At 33.4% G+C, this 17,332-nt stretch overlaps 1 protein-coding gene across 1 annotated transcript in view; it reads left to right on the forward strand.

Moving 5' to 3' along the window:
- Window positions 1–7,563: 7,563 nt before the first annotated feature.
- Window positions 7,564–17,332, forward strand: part of gak (cyclin G associated kinase) — a 43,270-nt gene continuing 33,501 nt past the window's right edge. The window contains exons 1-5 of the mRNA XM_073840118.1: window positions 7,564–7,880; window positions 12,566–12,627; window positions 14,150–14,209; window positions 14,394–14,508; window positions 16,532–16,674. Coding sequence (XP_073696219.1) covers window positions 7,736–7,880; window positions 12,566–12,627; window positions 14,150–14,209; window positions 14,394–14,508; window positions 16,532–16,674 — 525 coding nt within the window. The 5' untranslated portion in view covers window positions 7,564–7,735. The remainder of the gene's footprint in view (window positions 7,881–12,565; window positions 12,628–14,149; window positions 14,210–14,393; window positions 14,509–16,531; window positions 16,675–17,332) is intronic.

The following is a 17,332-nucleotide window of genomic DNA, read 5'->3' on the forward strand; positions in this document are numbered from 1 at the left end:
CATTTATTTGATCCAAAGTACAGCAAAATGATAAAATATTTTACTAAAATAACTGTTTTCTATTTGATTATATTTTAAACTTTAATTTATTCCTGTGATTTCAAAGCCAAATGTTCAGCATCATTACTCTGGTCTTCAGAGTTGCTGTTCAAGAAACATTTATTATAATTATCATCATCATTATTTAAGACAGTTGACTACATTTTTTAGGATTCTTTGATGAATAAAAAGCTTTTGTAACATTATACGCTATAGCATTCAAAAGCCAGTCAGTACAAATACAGAAATATTAAAAATGAATACTTTTATTTAGCAAGGATGCTTTAAATTAATCAAAAGTGATGGTAAAGACTTTCATAATGTGACATTTCAGATAAACGCTGTTCTTCTGAACTTTCTATTCATCAATGAAATCTGAGAAAAGATCTACTCGGATGTTTTTAACATAATTTTTGAGCGGCAAATCAGAATATTAGAAGGATTTCTGAAGAATCATGTGAGTGGAGTTATGATGCTAAACATTCAGCTTAATAAATTCAATTTTAAAATATATTCAAATATAAAGCAGTTATTTTGTACTGTTTTTGCTGTACTGTCAATCAAACAAATGCAGGCTTGGTGAGCAGAAGAGACTTCTTTAAAAAAAACATTAAAAATCTTACTGTTCAAAAACTTTTGACTGGTAGTGTACATCATAAAATTGATTTTGCATGTGATTCATTTGACAATTAATTTTACGTATGTTTGTATTGCTACAACAGCATAGGCTTATGGTAAGAAATAACAAAATTATTAAGATAAGTACATCAGACCAGACGGCTAGACTAAAGTGATTACTAAAATGACGTTAAAATAATTTTCTAAGGAAATCCATTATAAAATTGATGTTGCATGTGATGAACTTTATCATTAATTTTACATGTTGATTTTCCAAAAAAGAAAAAAAAAAAGAAAATTAAATTACACTGAAAAAAAGATTTTCTTACTTAGATTGTTGCCAGCCAAAATATATAAAAGAAATCTTAAATCCAGAAGGATGAGTAAATTGTCTTGTTTTTAGAAAAAGGTCAAAATTAAGTGCATATTTGCTTGAAACAAGCTAAATAATCTGCCAATTGGGTGAGAAAAATAATAATTCTGTTTGAAATTTTATTTTATTTTTTGCTTAAGTAAAAACTCACTTAATATGACTTAAAATAATAAAATAATTTTTACTTGTCTAGAAAATCCTTCTTGATTTCAGAATTTTTACATATTTTGGCTGGAATCAAGACAAATCATCTAAGTAAAACAACTATAGTTGAAATAAATTCTGCTTTTCAACAGAAATCCATTACAAATTTAATTTAGCATGTGATAAATTAATAATTAATTTGAATTATGTTAGTTTTTCTACAAAAGCATATGCATATGGATAAAAATTCTAATTAATTATGTCATGCAAGAAACATCATGAGCCGACTTTGATATAACGGTCAGTTATTTAAACCTGTAAAGAATACATTTTGTAACAGAAAATATATATTTTTTTAATAAAATCATTTATTTTAGATGTGGCTTGAGTCAGAAATAGATATGGAGAAATGGGGCATCCACATCAGGTGCTTACAGTGTAGACAGCTCTGTTGATTATGACCAGAGCGATTGGGTTTTGTCGCAGATGTCTGGTGTAGATACGGTGGTAAACATCTAAAAGATTCAGATAGTTTTTAGTCTGGCTGCATGCACACACACACACACACACACACACACACTTTGAGTTTATTTCACGTTCAGCTGTAGTAATACACAGGTTTCTATATGTTTTGTGTATTAGAAAACCAAATAATATAAGACCATAGAACCATTTTATTTTTACATCAACGCAGTGAGTCATGTCATCTCGGATTCTAGAGGTTTACCATTTCAACTGACCAAAGAGTAAAATTAACCAAAACAAACCAGTAATAAGTTTTGTTCTGCCTCAATTGTTATATTTTAAAATTAATTTGTTTTAACCTGTGAATTCATCCTTTTTTTCTCGTTTTAACCTGTTTCTCATGGCTTTGTGAGCTATGGAAATACTACTTTTAAACTAACAGCTACCAAATCTGACACCATAAATAGTTGACTTTAAGCTATTTGTCCGTTGTTTTTCAGTAAGTGCATTATTAAAAACAAAACAAAACAAAACAAAAAAAAAAACATTGCTTGACATTTTCGGAGCTCGTTCTCCTTTGTGTCTCTTTTTGAATCGTTGTCTTTATTTGTGGCTTAACACTACCACAATAACAAATCTGTTTCAAGCGCAGATGCCCAAATCACTTTATATCTCATTCGTACAGAATTTGGCAAAGCTCACATTTCACCTCTAAATCAAAAGCAAATACATATATAGTTGAGGTCAAAAGTTTGCATACACCTTGCAGAATCTGCAAAATGTTTATTATTTTACCAAAATATGAAGGATCATACAAAATGTTAGTTTTTATTTAGTACTGATCTTGAATTTATGGAAAAAGTTTACATATACTTAATTATTAATATTGTGTTGTTACCTGAATGATCCACAGTTGTGTTTTTTTTTAGTGATAGTTGTTCTTGACTCCCTTGTTTGTACTGAACAGTTCAACTGCTTACTGTTCCTCAGAAATACCCTTCAGGTCCCACAAATTCTTTGGTTTTCCAGCATTTTTGTGTATTTAAACCCTTTCCAACATTGACTGTATGATTTTGAGATCCATCTTTTCACACTGAGGACAACTAAAGGGACTCATATACAACTATTACAGAAGGTTCAAACACTCACTGATGCTTCAAAAGGAAACACAATGCATCAAGAGTCGGGGGTGAAAACTTTTGAACAGAATGAAGATGTGTAGCCTACGTTTCTCTTATTTAGCCTAAACATCACCTTCTCTAATAGTTGCATATGAAAAGATGAATCTCAAAATCACAAAAATGCTGAAAAACCCCAAAAAATTATGGGACCTGAAGATTTCTTCTGAAGAACAGCAGGCAGTTAACTTTTCAGGACAAACAAGAAACTCATGAACAACTATTGCTAAATAAAAAAAAAAAAACACAGCTGTGGATCACTCTGGTAACAAAACAGTATTAGGAATAAAGTGTATGTAAACTTTTGAACACTGTCGTTTTTATAAATTCAACAATTATTTTCTCTTGTGGACTACATGTAAACATCTTTTATGTGAAATATCTTATTCAGGTCAGTACTAATTAAATAAAAACATGCATTTAGTATAGTCCCTCTTATTTTGGTATAAAATGAACATTTTGCAGATTGCGCATGGTGTATGTAAACTTTTGACTTCAACTGAATATTCATTTTTAGGACCATAAACATGTCATAATACTTAAAGATTCATTAATATTTCCATGTTTCACTATTACTGTAATACAGTAATTTTACACAATATTGGTATTTTAAAATTGCATACATTTAAGGCAATAACTCAAATTAATAGTGATGGTCCTAAAATAGGCTTCATTCAATATAATCACATTTTTTCTTCTGGTTGTGGGGTGTCAGGCTATTGACAGATTTTGCGAGTTTCGATTAATAATCCAAAGCACAAAAGCTTTCTGTACTCTGTCTTTCTCTCATCTGCTTTGCTGCAGAATCCGGTCTGTGCTATAGTACGTTCTGTTCCTGCTTTTCAGATCTTTATCATAGTTTCTTCGTTTTTCTAACAAGCCCCGATACCACAAAGAACCGTTTCACAATCCTCTCTGTGGCTAAGAATATGCGACCACATTCTACACTCTATAAATATCTCTATTTTTTTTAACATGATATGAATGAAAGTGTGAACTGTACCTGTGTATCACTACCTCGCATTGCATTGTGGACTGTGTGTTCCAGGTGGACTGGTTTTATAATGATAGGACGGTGTGGAAGCAGCATTGAGCAGACGGAGTTAGATTATTCAATTACGTAATTATCATTGACATGCATGTCTACTAATAAGTGATGTGCTCAATTCAATCAGCAGAGTATTGTTTAAATGACTATGCTGCTTTGCAGATGACCCGGAATGTACTTTTGTATAATTATAAAACACTTGTTTTATGCAAATACGTTGTTTCTAACATGATTTGTAATATGTACAGATTAAATTTCATATAGCTGACTTGATCAGAAAAAACAAAAAACAAGAAAACAGCTGCATTGTCTGGTAATTGCTTACTCCAAATGGGCCATATTGACAAAGTGCATCTTAAAGTCATTATATAGTGACTGATCCTGGAGCGGTATTGTGCACATTGAGATGCTTTGTACAGTACATACAGGCCCTGAGTCGCATCCGAGGTCCCGCAAAGTTTAACTGATGAATGTATGTCTTCTTTCTCTATACTGTTGTTATTACGAGACGTATAAGAGCACTGTAAACCCCTGGGCTTCACCCTCAGCTTGTTTAACCATTTCATCACAGCTTTCTGATCAAACTTTCTAGTAACTTTTCATGTAGCAGTATGCATATTAAATTATATCAACTGTATATTTGATCTTTTTTAGGAAAAAAAATAAAGATAATGTTTCAAACAACTAAGTATTTTTGCTTCTTTTTGATGGGTTGTTTCATGATTAGAGCAAAATAGAAGAAATTCAACTGATTAATTGTTAAATAAAACTGACTTATATACTATTATATAATGTGGTGTGCGAAAGATTGGGAATCCCTCGCAGAATCTGTAAAAATGTGAATAGTTCTACCAAAATAAGAGATGATACAAAATGCATGTTATTTTTTTTTTTTTTATTTAGTACTGTCCTGATATTGCTGAAATTATTAAAATAACCCCTTCAAAAGGTTGGGAACCCTTGGTTCTTAATATCGTGTGTGGTTACCTGGATGATTTATGACTGTTTTGTTTTGTTTTGTTTAGTGATAGTTGTTCATGAGTCCCTTGTTTGTTCTGAACAGTTAAACTGAGCACTGTTCTTCGAAGAAATCCTCCAGGTCCTGCAGAATCTTCAATTTTCCAGCATCTTTTGCATATTTGAACCCTTTTCAGCAGTGACTGTAGGATTTTGAGATCCATCTTTTTACACTGAGGACAATGGAGAGACCCAAACACAACTATTAAAAAAGGTTCAAAGACTCACTGATGCTCCAGAAGGAAACAATAGGCTCATTTTCCAACTCTCCCCGAGTTAATAAGTTGAGTTTTACCGTTTTGAAATCCATTCAGCCGTTCTCCTGTTCTGGCGATATCACTTTTAGCATAGCTTAGCATAGATCATTGAATCCTATTAGACCAGTAGCATCGCGTTCAAAAATGACCAACGAGTTTCCGTATTTGTCCTATTTAAAACTTGACTCTTCTGTAGTTATATCGTGTACTAAGACCAGCGGACAAATATTGAAACCCGTTGGTCATTTTTGAGAATGAGCCTATTTCCAAAAAATGTGGAGTGTTCCTTTAAGAGCCAGAGGGTGAAAACTTTTTGAATTTGAAGATCAAGGTAAATTGTACTTAATTTGTCTTTCAGAAAACATGCAAGTATCTTCTGTTGCTTCCAAAGGGCAGTGTATAGATATAGAATAGAAAAGATATTTCAACAAAACAAGAAATATCTGGATATCTTCATCCTGTCCAAAAGTTTTCACCCCCGTCTCTTAAAGGAGAACTCCGGTGTGATTTTGACCTGAAGTGTATTGAATCATGACACCGAGTGTGAACGTACCTTGCATGTCTCATCTCGGTTTGTGTCCAGCAGTCCGAAATCTGGGGTCAGTTAGCCGATGCTCACAACAGGTTGTCAATGAGAGTGAATCGGGCATCGGAGAAGCCATGTGAATAAATCACTGTTTTACGCCATTTACGAGGCACAAAGTAACTCCACACATCATTGGTAGACTTCCAAGGGCCCTGACATTTAAAACGAGACATTGAGAACTCAGAAAAAGCACCGGTAGTTTATTTACAAGTAGATTTATACAGACATTTTCCACCAGAAACAGACCGGTCGCCGCCATCTTAAATTTAGTCATGATAAGTCGAGTGTCGAGCACGAAGGAAACTACAACCTGATAAGTTGATAACCTGATAAGTTCCTTGGTGCTCGACACTCGACTTATCGTGACTAAGTTCAAGATGGCGGCGACCGGATTTTCTCTTCCAGGTACTGTCTGTATAAATCTTCTTGTAAATAAACTACCGGTGCTTTTTCTGAGTTCTCAATGTCTCGTTTTAAATGTCAGGGCCCTTGGAAGTCTACCAATGAAGTGTGGAGCTACTTTGTGCCTCGTAAATGGCGTAAAACAGTGATTTATTTACATGGCTACTTCGATGCCCTATTGACTCTCATTGACAACCTGTTGTGAGCATCGGCTAACTGACCCCAGATTTCGGACAGCAGGACACAAACCGAGATGAGATATGCAAGGTACGTTCACACTCGGTGTCATGATTCAATTCACTTTAGGTCAAAATCACACCGGAGTTCTCCTTTAATGTACCGTTTCCTTCTGGACAGTGAATGTTTGAACCTTTTTTTTTAACAGTTGTGTTTGAGTCCCTCAGTTGTCCTCAGTGTGAAAAGATGGATCTCAAAATCATAGAGTCACTGCTGAAAAGGGTTCAGATATGCAAAAGATGCTGGAAAAGTGAAGAATCTGCAGGATCGGGAGAATTATTCTGAAGATCAGTGCTCAGTTTAACTGTTCAGAACAAACAAGAGACTCATGAACAACCCACACAAAACCAAAAAACCGTCATAGATCATCCAGGTAACCACACACAGTATTAAGAACTTTTGAACGGGGTTATTTTAATAATTTCAGCATTTGTTTTTGTCTTGTGGACTATATGTAAACATATTCTATGTAAAATATCTTACCCAGGACAGTACTAAATAAAAAGTAAGATGCATTTTGTATGATCTCTCTTATTTTGGTAAAATTATTCACATTTTCACAGATTCTGCAAGGGGTTTCCACTGTATTTGCATTATATTCAGTTTTAACGCAAACCTTCTTGTAAATGATGAAATGTCAGTGTACTATAGTACTGTTTGATTAACATCACTTCAAAAGTATCAAAAAAGTACCATGGTACTTTACCGTTGTGATCTGGACATGTGACACTGTGTGTATAGTAAACATATTTACCACAGTATTACTATCTGAAACCATACTTACCATGCTACTGTCCGCCACAGTAGCTTTTCTGTAAAGGTATAATACCAAAAGGAATGTTTTTGGGTGTGGGATCCTTATGGTATTACCATGTAAAAACCATAGTACATGAATCTTCATATTGTCATCTGATGCCATCAGTATTTTAGACATATTTACTAGTGATTTTAGGTTTATACCTCATTTATTCATAGACTTTGATGGATGAATAGAATTCAAAAGCCTACAATTCACTGACTTCCAACCATCTTAGTCACGTACTACGTTTCAGATCTGTCAGAAAGACCTGCCAAACCAGAGCAGAGTTTGAAAGCAACTCGTGTGTGTGTGTGTGTGTGTGTGTGTGTGTGTGTGTGTGTGTGTGTGTGTGTGTGACGTCACCGCCCCACGTCAGCACCTTGCGGAAATACCGCTGAGAAGAGAGCAGGTCGATCGGAACCAGTACTGAGATGTTTTCATACTAAAATAGAGAGTTTCACGTCCGAATTAACGCTCTGTTATCTAGCTACGCTATTAGCCGAGTTAGTGCACTTGTTCTCCTATCCGGTGCCGGTTCCGGTTAATAGGCGCAAGAGAAAAAGAGGGACAAAATGTCCCTGTTCCAGTCAGCGCTCGATTTCCTGGCTGGGCCCGGCGGATCCGGCGCCGCCGCCAGCCGGGATCAGAACGACTTCGTCGGGCAGGTCGTAGAGCTCGGAGATCTGAAGCTCCGGATCAAACGAGTCATCGCGGAAGGTAAAAGTTTCATTCAAAATAGCATCAGGCTAGTCATGCTAACCACTGCTTATGATACAAACATGTATTTTATTTGAAACAGCTCTAAATTTGACTGCACAATGTCCGTGGTTTATTCTTATTCGCATATATAAACATTAGGTTTAGTATGTATGTGTGTATTTGTGATTATAGTTTAAAGACAATGGACTGAAACTAGCTGGCTAAGTTGTTAGCAAGTCAGTTGGCTCTGATACACCTGACATCAACTCATACAGTTTAACGTTAGATAGTCATCTGTATGTTCTTGAGGCATTTAGATATATGTATTTGTTATATTCCATCAGTAGCACATCTACATGAATAGCCTCGTTAGTATAGGTCATATTCCATAAGTTCATCTTTATGTTTTGCATAATTTTATTTTGTATATATATGTGACCCTTGACCACAGAAATGTGTTTGTTAGGATAGGACAATATTAGGCCGAGATACAGCTATTTTAAATCTGAGGGTGCAAAAAAATCTAAATATTGAGAAAAATGCCTGTGAAGGTGTACAAATGAAGTTCTTAGCAATACATGTTACTTATCAGAAATTAAGTTTTGATATATGTACGGTAGAAATTTTACAAAATATCTTCATGGAACATGACATTTACTTAATATCCTAATGATTTGTGGCGTAAAAGAAAAATCAATCATTTTGACCCATTTAATGTATTTTTGGCTATTGCTGCAAATATACCTGTGCTACTTAAGACTGGTCACATATATGCACCTGTATACAGACTGTACACCGTGGTATTTACAAGGTATGTGTAAAAAAAAAAAAGTGGTACCAATTATAAAACGTACTGTGGTAGTACAGTGTTTTTCCGCAATGGGATACAACTAAAAAGTGATTGTGACATTTTATGTAAAAAGTCTGACTTTGTTTAAAAAAAGTTTGTATCTCACAGTTCTGACCTTTATTTCTCAAAATTATATTGTGAGATATAAATGCAGAATTCAGGCTTTTTTCTAAATTCTGAGTTCACAGAAATATTCCATAAATATTTATACTAAGTAGTACTGTAAATTGTCAGTAGTTAATAGCCATACGGGTCAATAAAAAAAGCTTTCCATTGATGTATGGTTTGTTAGAATAGGACAGTATTTGGCCAAATATACAAATATTTGAATATCTGGAATCTGAGGGTGCAAAAAAATCAAGATATTGAGTAAATCGCCTTTAAAGTTGTCCAAATGAAGTTCTTATCTATGCATATTGCTAATCAAAAATTATATTTACGGTAGAAAATGTAATAAATATCTTCATGGAACATGATCTTTACTTATTATTCCAATCATTTTTGGCATTAAAGAAAATTTGATCATTTTGACCCATTTAATGTATTTTTGGCTATTGCTACAAATATACCTGTGCTCAAGACTGATATATGCACCTGTATACAGTCTGGCACCATGGCATTTACATTGTATGTGTAAAAAATATTTATGGAAGTGTGTTTCCGCAATGGGATAAAAATTAAAAGTGATTGTGACTTTTTATTTCCAAAATTTAGACTTTGTTTAAAAAAAGTTTATATCGCACAGTTCTGTGCTTAATTTCTCAAAATTGTAAGATAAATCCAGAATTCAGGCTTTTTTCTCACAATTCTGAGTTCATATCATAATTTTGACTATTTTTCTGAGTTTGCAACAGAAATATTTATACTAATTAGTCTTGTTAATTGTCAGTAGTTATTCTAATATGTTACCCTGGACCACAAAACCAGTCATAAAAAAAAGCTTTCCATTGATGTATGGTTTGTTAGAATAGGACAATATTTGGCTGAGATACAACCATTTGGAAATCTGAAATCTGAGGGTAAATTGCCTTTAAAGTTGTCCAAATTAAGTTCTTAGCAATGCATATTACTAATCAAAAATTAAGTTTTGATATATTTACGGTAGGAAATTTACTAAATATCTTCATGGAACATGATCTTTACTTAATATCCTAATGATTTTTGACACAAAAATTTGACCCATATCATGTATTTTTGGCTATTGCTACAAATATACCCTTGCTGCTTAAGACTCATTTTGTGGTCCAGGGTCATATATGCTGCTTAAGAAACATGATCTTATCAAAACAGTTGTTTAATATTTTCTGTGAAAACCAGGACTCTTTGATGAAAAGCAAGTTCAAAAGAACAACATTAGATTGAAGTAGACATTTCTTGTAACACTGTAAATGCCTTTACTGTTCTTTTTTGATCCATTGAATGCATCCTTTCTAAATAATAAGTATTAATTTCTTAAAAAAAAAATAGGTGCAGATAGTTGTACTAATTTTTCAATGTACATTTATATTAAAAAAATGTCAAAGTGGAGTGTTTGGTCAGACCTATTAAAATCGGATTATGACCATAACATATCCATAAGTCTATCTATCATTGATCTTCACTTTGACTCAGGTGTGTTGACATCTACAGGCCTTAAATGGAAATAGAGGGCCTTCTGGGTGAACAGGAATGATTTGCATGATGGTGCTGTGGCGTAGTGGTTAGAAATCTAGGCCTGTAACCAGAAAGTTTAAAGTCTAAACTCTGCAATTGCTGATCCATGAATAATCAATCTCAGGTTCATTCTTCAAAAGATGGCATCATTTAAATGACAAAGCATCTTACATGGTATTGTTTACGTAATTCTTTGTATCACAATGGCATTTCTGAAGTGTAGTGTTGGCCATTATTATTAGAAATTGTGTCCAGGCTTTTATTTGAAAAGATCAGTCCAGATCATTATGGCTCACTCAGTATACTTTATATTAACCTAAGTTCTCTTGCTTTGCCTCTGTTACTTTTTCTGTACCGTTCTTTGCAAATTCGTGGTGCGTGTGAATGTCGGTGTACTGTAATGTGAAACTCGAAGGGTTCTTTTGATTCGTGCAGCCTGACTCGGGCCTCCGCTGGTATTCATTTACCCATTGCCATGGTTACAGGCCGTTTTGGCCACTTGAGGATTGTTTCACAAGTGTCCATAAATACCTGGCATTGTCACTTTTGTTCATGCAAAGACATACACACCTGACACAGTCAACATCTGTTCATGGAGCCATAACTACAGTATTTTATTATGGTTCAACACTTTAGGTTGGAACAACAAAATGCTTTTCTGATGTGAAGTAGTCATTCTTAGTTTTATGTCTTCATGCATTAATAAATCCCTATTTACTTCCTTAATACAAGTTCCTTATTGTGCATGAAGCATGTTTTACACATCAGTGCATGTTATTCCAAACGAAACTGTTTGTTTATTAATAATATATATGTACAGTTGAACTCAAAAGTTTACATACACCTTGCAGAATCTGCAAAATGTTAATTATTTTACCAAGACTAGAGGGATCGTACAAAATGCATGTTATTTTGTATTTAGTACTGACCTGAATAAGATATTTCACATAAAAGATGTTTACAAACGTCCACAGCTGTGCTTTTTTGTTTGATGATAGTTGTTCATGAGTCCCTTGTTTGTCCTGTCCACTGTACATCAGAAAAATCTTTCAGGTCCCACAAATTCTTTGGTTTTCAGCATTTTTGTGTATTTGAACCCTTTCCAGCAATGACTGTATGATTTTGAGATATATCTTTTCACACTGAGAAGGACAACTGAGGAACTCATATGCAACTATTACAGAAGTTTCAAAAGCTCACTGGTGCTCCAGAAGGAAACACAATGCATTAAGAGGCAGGGTGTAAACTTTTGAACAAAATGAAGATGTGCACATTTTTCTCATTTTGCCTAAATATCATATTTTTTCATTTAGTACTGTCCTTTAGAAGCTACAGAAGATACTTACATGCTCACCAGAAGACAAAATAAATTAAGTTTACCCTGATCTTTAAATTAAAAAAATGTATATATTATTATTTTATATTTTACTACTGTTTTTATTATTAGCTGTAGTCTTGAGATTAAGATTTTAGCATCTGTGGCTGGTTGCATAAAATGCTTCAACTAGTCGCACAAGTTAGCCATCATATTTTTCTTCTTCAACACTGGTCATAACTTGTTTTTTTAAGTCTGTTGGATAAATGTAGATTGGTCTAATTTGAATCTGAAAAATCATATTAGCCTCTTGGCTAATTGCTTATTGGTCAAACTAGTTCTTAAGACACAGTCTTAAAATAGAGGCTAAGCTTATGCAACTTAGTATTTAGTTCCTTTTTTTAATTTCAACCACACAACGTCAGTTAGGTCTGTGTTTTTACAATGCACTGACTCTTGATAATGAAATGTTGTGTAAAAAGGCTATTTGCTGAGATCAGTGATTCATTAATGTTATGTTGTGTCATAGCTGCAGACCTAATGAGTTCGTTCTCTCTGTTGAATGATGACTGCTGAAGGCAGAATTTCTTTCTGTGTGTATGTTACTCACGCTCTCTGGAAGACTGACTCATTCATTTTGTTTAAAGAGAATTTTCTAGTGCTGGAAAGGTTGTGAATTACTGACACCCATGTGCCACTCTGCTTATGTATTATACTGATTCCAGACCAGTCTACTTATCTTTTCGGAAACGAGTCTGTATCACGTCCTGTTGGTGCCACAATCCCAAAGTCAGCAAAAATGAATCTGCCAAAATCCTCATTTCAGATTGGTGCCATCACAGTCCAGCAAATATAAACGATCAAATATGTTTTCCTCTCTTATAGGTGGCTTTGCGTTTGTGTATGAAGCCCAGGATTTGGGCAGCAATAAGGACTATGCGCTCAAGGTATGATGCCGTCATCACATACAATATAAAATGTGTTAACATTCACATTATTACACTGAAGCAGGGGCGTAGCATCAGGCAGACTGGGGGCCTGCTGAGCCAAGGGGCAAATTTGAATTGAAACGAGGGAATGAATAGAGTCCTGCACGGGTCCAGCCCTGGCCAGAGCCCTGCACTCACAATATCAACAAAATGTTATGCTTGTGTAACATAGCTAAAGAAAACAACCATGCGCTTTCTGCCATCTCTGTCTTGAGGAGGAGCGCTTCACAAAAATGGTCCGAAACTCAGCGAATATTTATAGACATGATAAATGTATCTATAGAATGCTTTAAATTACTGCTTTAATTTACTAAAATGAAAGAATGCATTAAATAAAATCATATTATATTGCATAAAGTAAATTCCGCCTACTCCAGCCAAAAAAAAGTCTGTTGCATCAAACCTGTCTTCACATTTAACATTCAAAACAGCAATAAAACATAGGCTTCAACTCAGTTAACAGGCTGATTTATGAGAAAAATAAAACTATGTTGGCGAAGTTATAGGCGTTGGCTTTTCTGAGGTAGGCTAAAAGTTATGTTACTATTACTTATTCACAAGATGTTTTATTGACGTTTTTTTTTTTTTACTCTGATTGATTTCATGAGACATTGATTTTACATGTATTCAAATATTTTTTCAGGTTTATTTCATGCTGCAAATATTAAGAAGGAAAAAGTAATTGATTCACATGCCACTATAGTTACCTCACTACAAATTAAAGAGCATAAAAACACATTTATTGTTTGTATTTGATCATAAAATTGACAGAATTTATAGGCTAAGACTTAATGATGAATGAATAATAATGACTCGAAAATATTAAATATTATTTCCAAGCATATATACCATAAATAAAACAGAAAAATCAACAAGTTAACCGAGTTGGAACCCATAACGATTTTTTCTTTTTTGCATATAGGCCCAGGGCTGACTTGCTACGCCACTGCACTGAAGTCAGTATTGACTGCCATTATATGTGCCAGTGAGATAGTTCTGTTCTGCATAAAGTGAATTATTAATGTTTTCAAAGTGCAATATTTGAAACAAATACGTTTAAGTGCTAAAATTACTATAACTGAAACAAATATATATTTATTTTTATTAATTAATAATATTTGCTAATAGTTAAAAATAATAAAAATGACAAAAGCACATAACAAAATTACTTAAACTACAATATAGTAAAGTATAAAATATAAAAACAAAAACTACATTAATAAATGTTGTAGTAGTACTTGTAACACGTCATACATCTATCTCAAGTTGTTCAAATCCATAAAGCACTTGATAGACCTATAATAAAATATAATATAAAATATTACATAACCTACAGAAATAAGGGAAATTCACTAGAGGCATTTATTTGCTCCCATATTATAGGTTTTTGGGGCTTTTTTTTTTCTCAATTTCTGTGAAGTGCTGCAATCGTTGAAAGAGGTTTTGATTTGTATTTATTTGTATGTTTGTTTATGTGCAGAGACTTCTCTCCAATGAAGAGGAGAAGAACAAAGCCATCATTCAGGAAGTCTGCTTCATGGTAATAATTACATAACACTATAACTAGGCACTTTTTTCATGCCTAATTAGGCAAAGATGTTGCTGGCATCTCTCACATCTGTAGAACAGCGTTTCTCTGTCACAAGTTTGTAGAAAAAAAAATCAGAGCATTTCCAAGTAAAACGATAAGATGCTTGATCTGCTTCTCCATGTGCTCTGTGTAGAAAAAGCTGTCTGGTCATCCCAATATTGTGCAGTTCAGCTCCGCTGCGTCCATCAGTAAAGAAGAATCAGACACGGGCCAGGCTGAGTTCCTCATCCTCACAGAACTTTGCAGAGGTACGTATACAACATCATTCACATGGAGAAAACCCTTCTGAAATGCAAGTTTAATTGTGATTCGTTCAAATTTAAGTCACACTTACTGCAGTTACTTAAAAACAAAATGTAGTTTATGTACCTAAAACGGTTATTTGAAAAATATTTGTTAGTTTATAAACATTTAAATCGCACATCAGGGGGTTTGTAGTTCAACTTTTTAATTATATAATTGTGTAAATCTCAATTTGTAGTGGCTGTAATAGCTACAAATTTATTTTATTTTATTATATATATTTTTTTGTAATCATTTTTATGACAGATTGATTTAAAAATACATTAAATAATGAGGACAACAGGTTAAGTGACGATTGGCCCTCCAATCATTTTTGGATTCCTTCGGGTTGCTGAAATTTGGTGCATCACTTTTTAAAAATAATCTTTAAATTTTTTTAATAATATTTTGGTTACGCTTTTAAGGCCTTGTGAAATTTGTTTTAATTTTTCCAAAATTTTGTTTTATTTTTTCCAAATTCTAAAACAGAATTTCTCTGGATTCAATTTAAATTTTTATGGACTTTAAGAATATTAAACTTTAAATAATGCCGTTGTTTTTTATTTTTATTTTTTATTATTCATATATTTTTTTCCTCTCTTTTCTGAATGTATGTATACATTTTTTGTATCTGATTCTTGGCTGTTGTAGATAATACGTGAAATGTTTTTTTTTTGTTTTGTTTTTTGACCAAATTCTCTGTTTGAATGATTTCCTTAAATTTTAAGAAATCAAAAGAATCTCTAATTAACTGATTTAATTAAAAAATTTTTTTTTTTTTTTTTTTTTTCAGAAATACTGTTAAATTTAGTAATATTTTTTCTGTCACAATTTCTTAAAGTTAAACCAAACTTTTATTTTGGCGGGTTGCTGTGAAGACCTTTAAGTTTCTGTTTGTTTATGATGTGAATGCAGTATTTCTCAAAAGAAATGGCAAAATGCTGATTTGATTTAATTTTGATTTAAGACTGATCTACTTGTGATTTATTAATCCAAAATTTGGCAAATTCTGTGACATTTTGCGTAATACAGTAAATAAAATTTTTATGACTGGATTCCGCATTTCCGTCTGCATTTTCCACATTGCGGAAATCATAGTGCCCTACACTTTATTTTACAGTGCGTGCACTTACCTGTATATTACCTGAGTACTGATAATATAAAACTAATAATATAAGGTAACTACATGGGTTAAGAATAGGTTAAGGGGAAGGTTCAGGGGTTAGTACCTATTTATTACCAAAGTCCTTTTAAGACAAGTCATGTCACTCGGCGGCCATCTTTGAAACGCCTCTCGGGCATCCAAGTGCAGCTCCTATCTCTTTGAATGGGGAAACATCAAATTCTCCAAAACTGTTCGCCAAACTTACGATTAAATTTCATATTTGAAATCTCCAAAGAAATCAAACAAGAACTGCCTCATAAATATAGTTCCTAGTGGTTTAATAGCGTTAAAAAACGCTTATTTTTCCAGCTAGATGAGCCAGTGCGCATGCTCAGTACTGAACGCACGTCTTAGAGCGCCGACTGTTTCTATAGCAACCGGGACTTCTAACTGCAGCTGCAGTGACGCGCTGACTTTACTCATCAACGATTGGCTCTTTCACTAAGAAGGCGGAGCTTCGCGGCCATGATGACCGTTGCATTTTTCCCCATTCAAAACTACACGAGTGACGTGTTTGGTATTCTATAGTCTTTGTTATTACCCAGGTATTTAATGTAATTACTATAGCAATAAAATGGTATGTATTTGCAGAAAAGGACTACTGAGATTTTAACTGCACATCATTCTCTTGACAGCCTATAATGCACATTTTGCACGCTTTGTTGTTGGATGATCTGTGATGTGCATTGAAATTCTGATCTTTTTATAAAAGCAAAAGGGAAGCTTTCGACTGACTCAACACATTCCACTCTCTCCTTCTGACTTTCTGGCACTTTCGTCGGTTTCCTGTGTTCATATTGACCTCCGCCCTCTGTTTCCTGCAGGCCAGCTGGTTGATTTTGTGAAGAGGGTGGAGCAGAAAGGACCCATGTCATGTGACACAGTGCTGAAGATCTTTTACCAGTCATGTCGTGCTGTGCAGCACATGCACAAACAGTCTCCACCAGTCATACACCGTGACCTGAAGGTGAGACCTCACAGGCTAAATCTATTAATAATGGTTTATTTACAGCACATCAAAGTGAGATATGAACAAAGAAGACTTTATTTATTAGCTTATATGAATTAAAGCATTAGTATGAATCTCTTGAAAATATTTCTTTCTAATATCAAAAGAAAAATATCAACTGAACAATAGTTATTACACCATTTATTAATCTTTGTTAATAAAAATACAGTTGTACATTGTTCATGTTAGTTTAGTGCATTAACAAATTTTAACAAACACAACTTGTGATTTTAATTTCAGTACATTAGTAAATACTGAAATTAACATTCAATCGAAGTATTGTTCATTCTTTTTTTCATGTTAACTAATGTAGTTTACTTATGTTAACTAACAAACCTTATTGTAGAGTTTTACTGAAAAAAAGAAGGAAATGCTACATTATTTTCATTTTTTATAATATCACTTAATAAGCTAATTTTCTTAGCATTTATTTTAATGTTTATTAATAATAATTATAATAATACATTTTATTATATTTTATGTTAATATATTAAAATTTTCTAAATATTAGTGACAATGGACAACAAAACAAGTCTTATGTAGCATGGAAGATTTGTAGAAATAGCCAAAAATATATTGAATGGGTCAAAATTATCGATATCAAGGATATTAAGTA

The sequence above is a fragment of the Garra rufa genome, chromosome 5 (genome assembly GCF_049309525.1).
Source record: "Garra rufa chromosome 5, GarRuf1.0, whole genome shotgun sequence".
In the NCBI taxonomy this organism is placed as follows: domain Eukaryota; kingdom Metazoa; phylum Chordata; class Actinopteri; order Cypriniformes; family Cyprinidae; genus Garra; species Garra rufa.